Raw genomic sequence first — 15217 nt, 5'->3', positions numbered from 1 at the left:
ACAGCAGCTGGGACTCAAACTGGCACTCCCACACAGGATGCGGCATACCAAGCAGAGGCTTAACCTGCCGTGACACAATGCCCACCTTGGCATACAAGGTTTTAAAACTGCTGTTCACAAAATGGATCTATCCAAGAAATATTTTTTTTAGATTTTAGTTATTTTTAAAAATTTATCTGAGAGGCTAAACTAGTGAGAGTGAGAGAGAGAGAGAGACAGAGCTTCCATCATCAGCTGGTTCACCCTTCAAATGCCCACGCTGGCTAGGGCTGGACCAAATTCAAAGCTGGCAAGCAGAAACTCAATGTGGCTCTCCCACGTGAATGGCAAGGGCTCAACTACCTGAGTCATCATCTGCTGCCTCCTAGAGTGCTAAATGACAGGAAGCTGGAACCAGGAGGGAGCTGGGAATGAAACCCAGGCGCTAATATGGGACGCAGATATCCCAACCTGCATCTTAAACACTGTGCCCAATGCCTGTCCCCACGAATTATTTTTGCATGCTCATACCTGTTCTTCAATAAATCTATGGTCAGTTTCTTGTAGTAAAGGACTTAATATCAGAAGATCATCCTGATGACAGAGTGGAGGAAGTAAAAATGTAGACGCCGCCACCTGGATATCAGAGGCAGTCAGGTCAGCAGCCAGTTCTTTGAGTATGACACAGAGGTGTCCTATTGAGTCAAAGAAAAAGAGCAATTAGCAATGTATTTCTAGGAGGTAAACAAACAAACAAACAAACAAAAACCAAGAGTGAGCTTTAATCTACACACTGGCCATTTTTATATATCATGATCAAAGACTATATTTCTCATCCCTGGAAACTGTCCTACAAATATTGGCTCAGCCATATGTTGCTGGTCAGAAGGTTTAAGAATGAATCCTAAATACACACACACACACACACACACACACAAGTATGTGTAAAGATATACCTTATAATACTGAGTAAACACTACTACCACTTACCATGACATGAGGTACAAAAATAGATTTTTAAAAATGTATACAAAAGCAAGGTAATTATACTTGTTGAAAAGTCTGAAAAATTTTGTAAAAAAATATATTTTTGTTTTAGAAAATTAAAACATGCACAAGAGGAAATGTAATAGTATTATGATCCATATATCTCACCTGACATTTTTTCATCTCTCATCTTCACGAATTGGAACCATCTTGTTTCACCCATAACCCCAATTCACTATCCTACCATTCCTCATTTTATTTTGATGCAACCCCTTAAGAGTGTATTATTTCATCCATAAATACTTCATTGCATATCACTGATATTATGCACACGGATATTTTAAATATAATCTAACTATCATAATCAATGCTTAAGAAAACAAAACATCAAATACCATTCCGGATTCAAATTTTCAATTGTCTCAGAAATGCCATTTTTCTCTGCTTCTGTTTGAGTCATAATATAAGATCCACACATTACAGCTAGTTGATATATCTTAAATCTGTTTCAATTTTTTACTCTCCTGTTTTCCCCCCACACCTTGTAATTTACTAGAAGAAACAAGGTCATTTGTTCCACAGAACTTCCACAGTCTGGATTTTTATAATTACAGCCCCCTGGTATAGTCTAACACCTGCTTAATGTTTTTGATAAATCTGTAGTTGCATCCAGAGCGGGTTCATTTTTGTTTTGGGGAAAAGACTAAGTTCAAAGGTAGTATTAGCTCTTGCAAAGTAATGAAACAACTTACAGTTGTCTGTCTTATCTATACATTTTGAAAATTTGGTCCACTTATACTGACTAAATTATCATTTCAAAGATGTTTTATCCTAATTTCTGATGGATTATTTTATCCATATAGATAAAATGGCTTTTCCCATTGGTAATATAAAATACTACAAGAATGAGTAAAATCAGCCTTGGAGAAATGTTGATTTTTGCAAGTGCTTGAGCAATAGCTTAGGACAAAATGAGGACCGGAATGATGTCTACCTATTAGAAGTGGTAGGAGGCGGCTGTCGTTGTGGCATAGCAGGTAAAGTCATCATCCGTGACACGGCGTTCCATACAGGTATCAGTTAGTCTGTGCTTCTCCAATTTCAATTCAACTCCCTGCTAATAACCTGGGAAAAACAAGGCCGGCGCCGCAGCTCACTAGGCTAATCCTCCGCCTAGCGGCGCCGGCACACCGGGTTCTAGTCCCGGTCGGGGCGCCGGATTCTGTCCCGGTTGTCCCTCTTCCAGGCCAGCTCTCTGCTGTGGCCAGGGAGTGCAGTGGAGGATGGCCCAGGTGCTTGGGCCCTGCACCCCATGGGAGACCAGGAAAAGCACCTGGCTCCTGGCTCCTGCCATCGGATCAGCGCGGTGCGCCGGCCGCCGCGCGCCAGCCGCGGCGGCCATTGGAGGGTGAACCAATGGCAAAGGAAGACCTTTCTCTCTGTCTCTCTCTCACTGTCCACTCTGCCTGTCAAAAAAAAAAAAAAAAAAAAAAAAAACCTGGGAAAAACAGCAAAAGATGGCCCAAGTACTTGGGCCTCTGCCCTGGGAAGAAGTTCCTGGCTCCTGGCTTCAGTCTGGCCCAGCCCTGTCCATTGTGGCCATCTCAGAAGTGAACCAGTGGATGGAAGACCTCTCTCTCTCTCTCTCTCTCTCTCTCTCTCTCTGTCTTCCCCTCTCCCTCTGAAACTCTTTCAAATACATAAATAAATCTTTTTTAATGAAAATGGCAGTTAATATTTAAAAAAAAAAGCAGTAAGAATAAGTCAGGAAAGGTTTACCTACCATCCTTCTTTTCTTTTTTTTTTTTTTTTATTTTACAGAGTTAGACAGTGAGAGAGAGAGAGAGAAAGGTCTTCCTGCCGTTGGTTCACTCCCCAAATGGCCGCCACGGCCGGAACTACACCGATCCGAAGCCAGGAGCCAGGTGCCCCCTCCTGGTCTCCCAAGCGGGTGCAGGGGCCCAAGCACTTGGGCCATCCTCCACTGCCCTCCTGGGCCACAGCAGAGAGCTGGACTAGAAAAGGAGCAACCGGGACTAGAACCTGCGCCCATATGGGATGCCAACGCCATAGGCGGAGGATTAACCCAGTGTGCCACAGCACCGGCCCCCATACTTTTCTATATATCAGTAGTAGTAACAACAAATATTTATTGAAGACTTAATAGCTTTACATATAACCCTGGTAATAAACTCATGAGGGGGAGTTAGTATTATCTTTTCATAGATGAAGAAACTGGAACTGAGTTACTTGCTGGAGACCACACAACAATTAAATAGCAGACAGACTGAAACTCAGTCGAGCTCTAGAACTTAAGGTTTTAAGCACTATTTTCAAGCCTTCATTGATTCAAATTGTATTTAAAAAGCTGCAGAGAAAATATTTTTATTATATTTAATCTTCAAGAGTCGTAAAATATGGGATACAAATACACATAAATATGAAAGTGGAAATTAACCTAACTCCTACAGAAATGAAAGTATCATTCAGTTTAGAGACAGGAGAAATTACAGACAGGAGCTGAGGAGGGTGGACTGGGATCAGTGAAGACTTCATGAAGCAAATGAGAGCTGCTGAAGTAAGTGCCTTTAAGTTTCATTACCAGCATGATATTCAGCAAAACAATTTTGCTGGTTACAGTATGCAAGGTATGTTTAGTCCTACAGCTAAGTGTGAAAGTAATGGGAAGTCTCTTATTTCTAAGTTAAAGAGGTCTACTTGCCTAATGTCCCTGGACAAAGCACTTCAAGATGACTAGATTTTGAAATGCAAATATGCTTTTAGTAGGAGCTCATCATTAATTTTCTGGTGGTAATGAGGAGCTACTTTCAGTGTGAAGAATATTAAAATACTCAAAGGCGTTCCATGTCAAAATTAAAGTAGCAAATAGAAACTAAGAACTTAATTTTTATGTCACAACCTTCGCAAAACTAAGTCATTGTTTAGACAAAAGTCTGCATCTACTTGGTAACCACAAAGAAAAGTGATTTAAATTCTGAAATACTCTCATTGTAACTAAAGCAAATTCTTACTATGCCCTATAAACCAGTTTTGTGACAGACACTCGAGCCACTGTATGATCAGAACTGTAAAACTTTTGTTAACAATCATATTTTCCAAATTAATAAAGATGAATAAGTTTAAAGACTACTATTTTCTTTCATCTTAGAAACTACTGTAGGTTATTATGAGCTATGTGACGTAAAATGGAAATTGACATTTTAATGGTAAGGTTGTGACTATTATGCTCCATATACATTATATAAATCAAATACAAAGTAATTTCTTTCAAATTCAAAATCTTCAAGGAAAAAATGCTTACTTCTATCATTAAATTGGTAAAGATGAGTTTTAAAAAACTCACTAATTAGCAAATTATTAATTTTGGTTAAAACAAAAAAGCATCAATACAGCTAAATATTCATTTTTCTATAAATTATTTTTCTTCAGTTCATATCAGAAAAGTAGATATACTTGAAAAAGACAAATGGTAAATTTAGGTTTAATTTTTTTAAGAAGTTCATATGAAATTCTGATTTTTTCTTAATGAACACCCTGAAACTAATTTAAGATATACATGTGTATTTCAGAACTCCTGATTGCATTCCCAAACTCCAATCTGAGAAAATATAAGTAAAAAAAATTAACTAGACTTATTCTCCTTGCCTGAATTCAAGTTCTTCAAGAGTAGACTTAAATTATCATCTACAAATATCAAAAGATACATTGCAGATCTTCAGTTGCTATTCTTGATATCTCAAGTGTTAACTCAAAAAGTCTTGAAAAAAAAAGTCTATTTTTTATGTGTAATTTGAAAATAAATACCATAGTAAAAGTTCAATAGGAACTGTTCTTGCCACAACCTAATAGTTACCTGAGCAGTGCAACCCAATAAATCATCTCTTAGCTTTTTACTGCTGAGCTTATAGCTTTTACAGGTAATTTCTGTATTGAGAGATAGCACAGAATAATACATATCTATCACTGAACTATGACTGTTTATTAGGCCTCTATTAAGTTATTTATAACTTAAGAGGAGAGGCAGCACAGCATAATACAAACCTGTTTTAATCTACATTCTACTATTTACTGAATATGTGTCCTTAAGTTGGCTTTGTAATCTAAGTCTTTATTCATAAAATGAGGAAAATATAACTAGCTTGTTGTAATAACTTGTAATAAATGAGAAAGGATATATAAAATTTCTATAACAGTGACTAGTACAGAATTCTTTTGATATGGTTTATGAGAAAGAGCAATGTTTTTTTTCCCATTTCTTTAAAAGTACACATACATTAAATACTTACTGTATAATGAACAGTTTACTGTATTTGTGAAACAGAGTTGATGTGAAAAAAACAATTACATAATGATAAAGATCAAGATAAGAAGTCATAAGTTAATATTTTGAACTAATATGGTATATAATATAACTGCTTATTTGCAAAAGTATAAAAGCAAATAAATGCAGTTTTTTATAAAAAATATATTTAAAGTCACATTCAACTTAGTATAGCTGCTCAGAATTATCAAAACTAAAAAAAAAAATACAAGTTCCCCTAAAAGAGTTTCCAGTGTTTACTTCCTAGAAAAAGCATTCTAAATTACACAACTGCAGTAAAACTATACTTCAAATTACATTTAATACTCTAGGATTAATTTTAAAGTAGGGTCAAGTTTATTTTATGAAATGCAGAATTTTAGTAACCCAAAGTCATCTTTGAGATTACAAGAGCAAAAACATTTAAACCTTACAAAATCAATCACATTTTAGTGGTTTAATATTAAACTTTTATCTGAGCAGGGTAAAGAACAGAATAAAAGAAGGAGGTTTAGAACAGATAATCACTCTTGAAGAAAACAATGAATGGCCAAATTTATAATGACTTATATTATACATCCTGTACAAAATCCTGGAGCAGACCCCAAATCAGTCTGTGACTCTCTCTCCCCCACAGAGCAGGCTGGAACTTTATTCCAGAAAGAAGAAAACATGAAGAAGGCTTTTAAAAGAATATATTTTATTTACTACAAAATGGCAAACATGCACATTAAGATTAACTTCCCCAAGCCTCTTGTAAACAAGGCACTAGATAACTGCTACTGTAGTTATCTAATGCAAGCATTTAACAAGTGACTGTCTATTATTTTCCAGGTACTGTCTTAGCCACAAATGATGAGTCTGGTCTATGGCACATACCTTCATAGGTTTCAGGAGGTAATACAATCAGTAGTTCATAAAGCCTTTGTCTATAAACTATTGATGGCATTTTCAAAGGAGTTCCATATGTTTTTAATATTGAAGAAAGCCTTAAAATGAAAAAAGTATCTTAAGTGTGTAAGTAATATAACAATGTACAAATATCAAAAAGGTTGACATATAAACATGTTAGCTATACATAACATTAATGAACATTAGTGCTATTATATATGCTTTTTTTTTTAAGATTTATTTTATTTATTTGAAAGGCAGAGATCCAGAGAGAGAGAAAGAAGAGATCCAGAGATCCAGAGATCCAGAGAGAGAGAAACAGAGAAACAGAGAGAGACAGATCTTCCAGCCACTGATTCACTCCTCAAGTGGCCACAACAGCCAGACCTGGGCCCATCTGAAACCAGGAGCCAGAAGCTTCTTCCTATTTTCCCACATGGGTACAGAGGCCCAAGCACTTGGGCCATCCTCTGCTGCTTTCCCAGGCACATTAGCAGGGAGCTGAATCTGAAGTGGAGCAGCTGGGACTTGAACCTGCCAGTACCAGCTTTACCCACTATGCCCCTATATGAACAATTAATAAGGTGCTATTATAAGATATAACAGGAATTACAAGTATCACAGGTGGAAATCATTCTATCATGCGTCATAAGAAAATTTATAGGCAGTTTAGATTTCTAAAATCCAGAACATGAAACTGTTTCTAAATTCTAAGGTTTCCAACTGTGTCAAAAAACAAGTTTGGGGGCCGGCGCCGCGGCTGACTAGGCTAATCCTCCGCCTAGCGGCGCCGGCACACCGGGTTCTAGTCCCGGTTGGGGCGCCGGATTCTGTCCCGGTGGCCCCTCTTCCAGGCCAGCCCTCTGCTGTGGCCAGGGAGTGCAGTGGAGGATGGCCCAAGTGCTTGGGCCCTGCACCCCATGGGAGACCAGGAAAAGCACCTGGCTCCTGGCTCCTGCCATCGGATCAGCGCGGTGCGCCGGCCGCAGCGCGCCGGCCACGGCAGCCATTGGAGGGTGAACCAACGGCAAAGGAAGACCTTTCTCTCTCTCTCTCTCTCTCACTGTCCACTCTGCCTGTCAAAAAAAAAAAAAAAAACAAAAAAAAAAAAAACAAAAAAAAAAAAACAAAAAAAAAAAACAAAAACACAAGTTTGGGGATATGTGCTTTACTCAAATGTTAAGATCCACCTGGGATGCCAACATCCCATATCAGAGTACTTGGTTCAAATCCTGGCTCATCTCTCTGTTTCAGTTTCCTCCTAAAGTACACTCTGGGAGGCAACAGGTGATGGCTCAGGTACTTGGGTCCCCAAGTAGAAGACCAGGATGGAGTTCTGGGCTTCTAGCTTCAACCAGGCCCAGCCATGGCTATAGTGGTCATTTGGGGTGTGAATAAGCAAATGGAGGATATCTCCCTCATTCTCTCACTCTGAAATCCTTTCAAAGAAATTTAAAAAAAGTAAAAAAGAAATTCTGGCAATGTTTATTCATGTGTATTTTCTAGAAAACTACCATGTACTATTTTCCAGTTTCTAAAATAGAATTCTTTTTTAAAATACTGGATCTATTTCATCTCATTCAACTTGGCAAATACTGTGGAAAAAACATTTTTTTTAAAAGAGATTTATTTATTTATTTGAAAGGCAGAGTTACAGAGAGGCAGAGACAGAGAGAGAGGTCAGTCTTTCATTGCTTGTTCACTCTCCAAATGCCACAAAGGTTGGAGCCAGGCCAATCCAAAGCCAGGAGCCAGGAGCTAAGAGCTTCCTCCAGGTCTCCCATGCCAGTGCATGTGCCCAAGCACTTGAGATATCTTCTACTGCTTTCCCAGGCCATAGCAGAGAGCTGGATCAGAAGAGGAACAGCCAGGACTATATAAAAGCATCCCATAAAGGATGCTGACACTGCAGGTGGAGGCTCAGCCCTCTATACCACAGTGCCAGAGACGCAGAAGAATTTATTTTTTAATGCTTACACTGTTGGGAAGTGGGGTTTTTGAGGAAGTGATTAGGTCATGAAGGCTTTGCCTTTCCAAAAGGATTATCACAACAAGTTGTCACAACAAAAGGGCACAATGGAGGGAGTCTGGCCCCTTCTGTGAGGTGTGTTCCTTCTCTCTGAAGAATATAACAACAAGGACCACCTTGGATGTAGGGGCTAAGCCTTCAACAGTCACTGAACTCACTGGTGCCTTAGGAGAGGGAGGAGGAAGAGAGGGGTAGGAGAGTGGGTAGGAGGGCAGGTACGGTGGGAAGAATCATCATGTTCCTAAAGTTGTAATCATGAAATGTATGAAGTTTGAATTCCTTAAATAAAAGGTTTCGGTTGGGGGGAGGGAACAGTTGAAGACTGATAAATTTAAATTAAGAACATTAATTAAAAAACTAGAAAATATTTTTAATAAATAAAAAGGAAAAGAATAGTATCAAAAGGATATAAAAATTTCTATAATTATAAAAAAAGGACAAATAACATGGAAGAAAAATAGGTTAAAACACACATAAAGGTTCAGCGTTGTGGTGTAGCAAGTAAAGCTGGTTAGTCCAATCAATTCTGATTCAGCTCCCTGCTAATGCACCTAGGAAAAACAATGGAAGATGGCCCAAGTGTTTGGGCCCCTGCCACCCACATGGAAGACCAGGAGAAAGCTCTTGGCTCCTGGCTTTAGCCTGGTACAGCCCTCATCATTGCAGCCATTTGGGGAGTGAACCAGTGGATGGAAGCACTCTCTCTCTCTCACACACACACACTGTATCTCTCCCTCTCTCTCCCCCTCTGTAACACTGCTTTTCAAATTAAAAAAACAAGGGCCAGCACTGTGGCATAACAGGTAAAGCCGCTGCCTGCAGTGCTGGCATCCCATATGGGTGCTGGTTCAAGTCCTGGCTGCTCGACTTCTCATCCAGCTCTCTGCCATGGCCTGGGACAGCAGTACAAGATGGCCCAATTCCTTGTACCCCTGAACCCGCACGGGAGACCCAGAAGAAACTCCTGGCTCCTGGCTTCAGTTCTGAACAGCTCCGGCCACTGCAGCCAATTGGGGATTGAACCAGAGGATGGAAGACTCCCTCCCCACCCCCTCTCTGTAACTCTGACTTTCAAATAAATAAATATATCTTAAAAAAATAAAAAAAGAAAGGAAGTCAGGGTAGATGTTTGGTATAGTAATTAAGATACCTCTTGGGTGCTCACATCCCATGTTGTAGTGCCTGGGTTCAACATCCAGCTCTGCTTCCAATTGCAGCCTTCTGCTAAAGCACACCCTCAGAGGCACCAGGTGATAGCTCAAGTACTTGCACCCCTGCTACCCATGTGGGAGGCCCAGATGCAGTTCCAGGCTCTTAACTTCAGCCTGGCCCAGCCCTGGCCTTTGCAGCCATTTGGAGAGTGAGACTACAGATGGAAAATCTCTCTGTTTCACCCTCTCTCTCTCTAAATCTGCCTTTCAAATAAATAAAACAAATCATAAAACAAAAGTTTATTGGACCACAGTCCATACACGTTATCTATAACTACTTCTGAGCTATACTGATAGAGTTGAGGAGCCATAAAGCATAAAATATTTAATACCTGGACCCGTACAGAAAACACTTGCCAGCCCCTGCTTTAGTTGTATTGGACTCACAGGTGTTCATTTATAGCCACATTTTATAAGTCCTCTGTATATACAAAACATTACATCATTAAACACTTTTGGGACACTTTCTCTATACATTAATTTGGAAATTATATGTACTCATAATATATATTGTCTTTTCTCTGTTTTCTTACCATATATGCATAACTCAAACTTATGAAAATATAAACAAAAAACTAACTTAACAAAGCACCTGGTTTTTATGAACACAGACTAGCACTAACAACCCAATAGAATGTACACCTGAAAAGGTTAACAGTATTAATACTTAATTCATTTTAAAACTGCCTGTAGGAAGGCATATTATTCATAAATAAGCTTCCTTTCATATTGATGTTTTTCTTTCAAGATCCTAGCCTAAGAGAAAACTCCAAATTCACAGAATTGCATTGCTCTGCAAAAGGAAAACCATTCAGAATCACAGAAATTTGCCCTATTAATGTACATAAGGAATTTCACACAATCAAAGGGTAACTCGTCACTCTTAGAAAATCTTATCAAACCTAAATAGCCAATCCTTACTGAGTTAGCAAATCCACAGCACAAGGAATTGGCGGAAGAAGACGCTGTATTACTTCCTCAGTGAGGAGATCACCACAGTAGGAAACAAAGCTCTTGATAGCTGAAAAAGAGAACAAACTTTTACCAGGCATAGTGTAATCAACAATAAAAAGAACACTAGAGTATGGTACAGCATTAGTAAAGGATAAAGAATGTGCGAAAACAAAAAACTCATGAAACTCTGGCATCAAAAGGAAGCTAGTGTATTCCATTCCTAATCATATTAAACAAAGTCTCCTGAGAATTACTAAAAGAGGCCAACAACCAGATTAACAAAATGCTGCTGTGAAACAGTTTTCACCAGTCCTTGAGCTCATTAAGTAAAAACAAAATTAGCTTATACTATCAAGTATGCCAGTTCTACACTACTTCTGCAGAACCACAATTTTTGAATATGCATGTTAAGTTTATACAGATGCTATCTGAAACAAAGAATCTTCTCCAAGGAATATTATGAAACAATTATTTTAAAGTTAGACTGATTCTCAAGATCAGAATCAAAGGGGCTGGCATGGTAGCATAGTCGGTGAAGCATTTGCCTGCGGTGACTGCATCTCATATGGGCACTGGTTCAAGTCCCAGCTGTTTCACTTCCAATCCAGCTGCCTGCTGATGGCCTGGCAAAGCAGTAGAAAATGGCCGAAGTGCTTGGGACCCTGTGCCCATGTGGGAGACCTGGAAGAAACTCCTGGCTGCTGGCTTTGGATTGGCCCAGCTCTGGCCACTGTGGCCACTTGGGGAGTGAACCAATGAATGGAAAACCTCTCTGCAACTCTGCCTCTCAAATAAATAAATAAATCTTTTAAAAAGATAAAAATAAAAATAAGTTAATTTTTTAAAGTCACAAGTAAACAAACAAAACCAGTATAATGCTTCTGTATCTTTTCAGAAATCTCATCCTTAATTCAAATTTTCATGTAGAATCCTATTTTAACAGTCTATTTATTATCAAAGGGTACAACTTTAATGTATATATATGTACAGACTAAATGAGAACTGTGCTAAATCAATGCAAATTAAATCAAACCCTAATATTTCTAAAAAGAAGAATGAATATCTACTTAATAAAAGCAATCTTGACAGTTTTCAACTGGATTGCTTTTTTTTTTTTTTTTTTTTTGGACAGGCAGAGTGGACAGTGAGAGAGAGAGAGACAGAGAGAAAGGTCTTCCCTTTTGCCACTGGTTCATCCTCCAATGGCCACCACGGCCAGTGCGCTGTGGCTGGTGCACCGCGCTGATCCGATGGCAGGAATCAGGTACTTATCCTGGTCTCCCATGCAGGTGCAGGGCCCAAGCACTTGGGCCATCTTCCACTGCACTCCTGGGCCATAGCAGAGAGCTGGCCTGGAAGAGGGGCAACCGGGACAGAATCCGGCACCCCGACCGGGACTAGAACCTGGTGTGCCGGCACCGCAGGCGAAGGATTAGCTATTGAGCCGTGGTGCCGGCCAAATGGACTGCATTTAATAAAACATACATTTTCAACTGGGCTGCAATTACTAAAACAAACCCTCAAGTTTGGTTCAGTAGATCATACTTTGGTTACCAACAAATCATGTTCAGTGATAAAAATCACAAGAGGCAGATTTTCTCCCCTTCCATTAATTGAAAAGTATTGTACCTGTAAACTCAAAGGATGGAGAAAAAAAAACAAAGGCAAGGGAGAGAAAAGACCAAACTCAACCTACCACAGAGTGCACCAGCTCGTCCTTCCAGCGTCACCTGCCATGTAAATGAATCTCCTCGGCTCTTTTCCGTTTCTAGATCTTTTGGAGATGCTGGAAAGACACACTTCCACAACAGCAGAACTCGGGCAAGGTGATGACTGACAACTGCAGGACCTGTAATTTATTCAACTTGTCACTTGTAAACTCAAACTGGTTACTCTTTAAAACGGTATTTATTATTAGGCAGGAGCTTCCCTCTTAATAGAAATATTGTGACTCACAACCACCGTACTTTGTGCCTTTTTTCATCTTCTGGTTCTAAACTAGACTACTACTGAATGAATTACTATTTCAAAGTGCTGGAGTACTTGGACACTGGTATAAACTCTTCCAGTGCTGTGTTCACTCTGAACTCAGTTTCTCCAGTCTATAAAATGAAGCTAGTATCATCTGCACCACTTGTTTCCAAGGGTTTTTTCATATTCAAGTAATCCAATGTATTTTTGATAGAATGTATCTTAAAGTACTTCAAAAAACTGTAACATCACACAGAAGTGCAAGGTAAGAATCTTAACAAAGAAAATTTGATTTCTGATCCCTAACACTAACTTCTTTTTTTTTTTTTTTACTTTTATTTAATGAATATAGATTTCCAAAGTACAGCTTATGGATTACATTGGCTCCCCCCCTCCAATGACTTCCCTCCCACCCGCAACCCTCCCCTTTCCCACTCTCTCTCCCCTTCCATTCTTATCAAGATTCATTTTCAATTTTCTTTATATACAGAAGATCAGTTTAGTATACATTAAGTAAAGATTTCATCAGTTTGCACCCACAAAGAAACACAAAGTGAAAAATACTGTTTGAGTACTCGTTATAGCATTAAATCACAATGTACAGCACATTAAGGACAGAGATCCTACATGAGGAGTAAGTGCACAGTAACTCCTGCTGTTGACTTTACAAATTGACACTCCTGTTTATGGCATCAGTAATCTCCCTATGCTCCAGTCATGAGTTTGCAAGGCTATGGAAGCCTTTTGAGTTCACCAACTCTTATCTTATTTAGACAAGGTCATAGTCAAAAGTGGAAGTTCTCTCCTCCCTTCAGAGAAAGGTACCTCCTTCTTTGAAGACCTCCTAACACTAACTTCTAAGAGCATCTTGTTTCAGGTAAAAAATCAGATACGAAATATTTGGACAGAATACTTTTTAGAAGTGGGCCTTTGGCCTGGTGGGTAAGATACCACTTGGGACTCTTGCATCCCATACCAGAGTGTCTGAATTATTTTTTAAAAATTTAGTTATTTATTTGCAAAGCAGAATTACAGACAGTGAGAGGGAGAGACAGAGAGAAAAGTCTTCCTTCTACTGGTTCACTTCCCAAATGGACACAACAGCCGGAGCTATGCCATCCGAAGCCAGGAGCCAGGTGTTTCCAGTCTCCCACATGGGTGCAGGTGCCCAAAGACTTGGTCCATCTTCTTCTGCTTTCCCAGGCCATAGCAGAGAGCTGGATTGGAAGTGAAGAGCCAGGACCCAAACTAGCCCACATATGGGATGCCAGTGCCGCAGGTGGAAGATCAACCTACTGCCCCATAACAGACTGTCTGAATTTGAGTTCTGGCTATGCTCCCTATTAATGAGCACTCTAGGGGACAGCTTAAGTAGTTGGTTTTCTGCCTACCACATGGGAGAGCTGGAATGAGTTCCCAGCCTGCTTCAGTCCTGGTCCAACCTTGGCTGTAGTGGGTAGTTGTGGGGGATGGTATGGAGGATAAACCAGTGGCTGCAAGATTTGTCTCTCTCTCTGGCTGTCAAAAAGATAAAAGTAAACAAAAGTTTAAACAATTAAAGAAGACTTCAGGGTCAGACAATTGGCACAGTGGTTAAATCAGCCATATCCCAGATGTGAGTGCCTGAGTTTGAGTGCTGGCTCCATTTCTGATTCCGGCATACTGCTAAAATGTAATGTGTCCTGTGGGAGGCAGTGGTGATGGCTCAAGTAGTTGGATCACTGCCACCCATGTGGGATACCTGAATGGAGTTCTAGGTTACTGGCCTAGCCCCAGCTACTGCGGGCATCTGAGAAGTGAATTTGAATGAGAAGTCAATCTGGGTGAAAAATCTCTGTCTCTCAGCCTGTGGGGTGTGAGTTGTGGTACAGCAAGTTAAGCTGCCACTTGGGATGCCCAAATCCCCTATCAGAGTGCCAGTTTGAGTCCTAGCTAGTCTACTTATAATCCAGCTTCCTGCAAAAGCATCCTGGGAGGCAGAAGACGATGGCCCCTGCCACCTACATGGGAAACCCCAAATGCCCTGGCTACTGGAGGCATATGAGGAGTGAACTGGCAGATAATATTTCCCCCTTCTTCTGCCTTTCCAATAGATGAAAATAAAAAAAAAATTTTTAAGTTTCCTGTATTTAAAACAAAAAGATGTGATGATGAACCCACAAAGTAATAAGAGTCAATGTATAATGATAGTGCTATGAGTTAGGACAAAAGATAAAAATTAAGAAATGTAAAATCCAAAACTTGTAACTTTTCTCCCCAAGTAATAGTCTTTAAAATTCTAGAGCTCCCTTAAGATTTTCCTGTGAGCACTCCCTTCATTGTATTTCCCCATTCTGCTGACTGTAAATTTGCTTTGGGCTTTGGACAGAGACTGCCTAGATTAATATCTTGGCTCACCCTACTTATTGTGCAAATTTAAGTGAGTTACTTAATTTTTTTCTGCCAAAATTTCCTCATCTATAAATGAAGATAATCACAGTATCTAACAGTATTTATTTATTATACAAAAAAATTGGACAGTCACTAAAAACATCCATAACTGGGAAAACATAAATTATTTGCCAATATACCCTTAAGATACCTCACTAACTCAACAGTATACAATACAGCATCTCCTCCTTATACAGCTATTAAGACAATGTTATTTCAGACACATATATGAACTAAGCTATTAAAAATGAGTTGATGGTAACAGCAAACTAAGTTTTTTCATACCTAAGAACAATACCATATCTAAAAGAAACAACACATATATACCCTTTATGAACAATTCACAGATATACAAGACATGGTAATATCATCTGTAAATGAATCAAAGTTGCTTTATAAGGCATTAGATGAACTGGGAAGTGAAGCAAACAAGTTTAAAAAAAG

The 15217-nt window shown here is 39.3% G+C and overlaps 1 protein-coding gene across 16 annotated transcripts in view; it reads right to left on the bottom strand.

The window, feature by feature from the left end:
* Positions 1 to 15217, bottom strand: part of HEATR5A (HEAT repeat containing 5A) — a 147906-nt gene that overhangs the window by 70055 nt on the left and 62634 nt on the right. For all 16 annotated transcript variants that reach the window (XM_051822142.3, XM_070053791.2, XM_070053794.2 and 13 more), the window contains 4 exons: positions 12069 to 12221; positions 10340 to 10439; positions 6167 to 6276; positions 511 to 674 (listed from right to left, as the gene is read on the bottom strand). In XM_051822142.3, coding sequence (XP_051678102.2) covers positions 511 to 674; positions 6167 to 6276; positions 10340 to 10439; positions 12069 to 12221 — 527 coding nt within the window. The remainder of the gene's footprint in view (positions 1 to 510; positions 675 to 6166; positions 6277 to 10339; positions 10440 to 12068; positions 12222 to 15217) is intronic.

The sequence above is a fragment of the Oryctolagus cuniculus genome, chromosome 12 (assembly GCF_051225735.1).
Source record: "Oryctolagus cuniculus isolate XC-2025 breed Fujian yellow rabbit chromosome 12, ASM5122573v1, whole genome shotgun sequence".
Classification (NCBI taxonomy): Eukaryota; Metazoa; Chordata; class Mammalia; order Lagomorpha; family Leporidae; genus Oryctolagus; species Oryctolagus cuniculus.
Note: the sequence above shows the minus strand (reverse complement) of the source record. Positions and strands in the feature narration are given on the sequence as shown.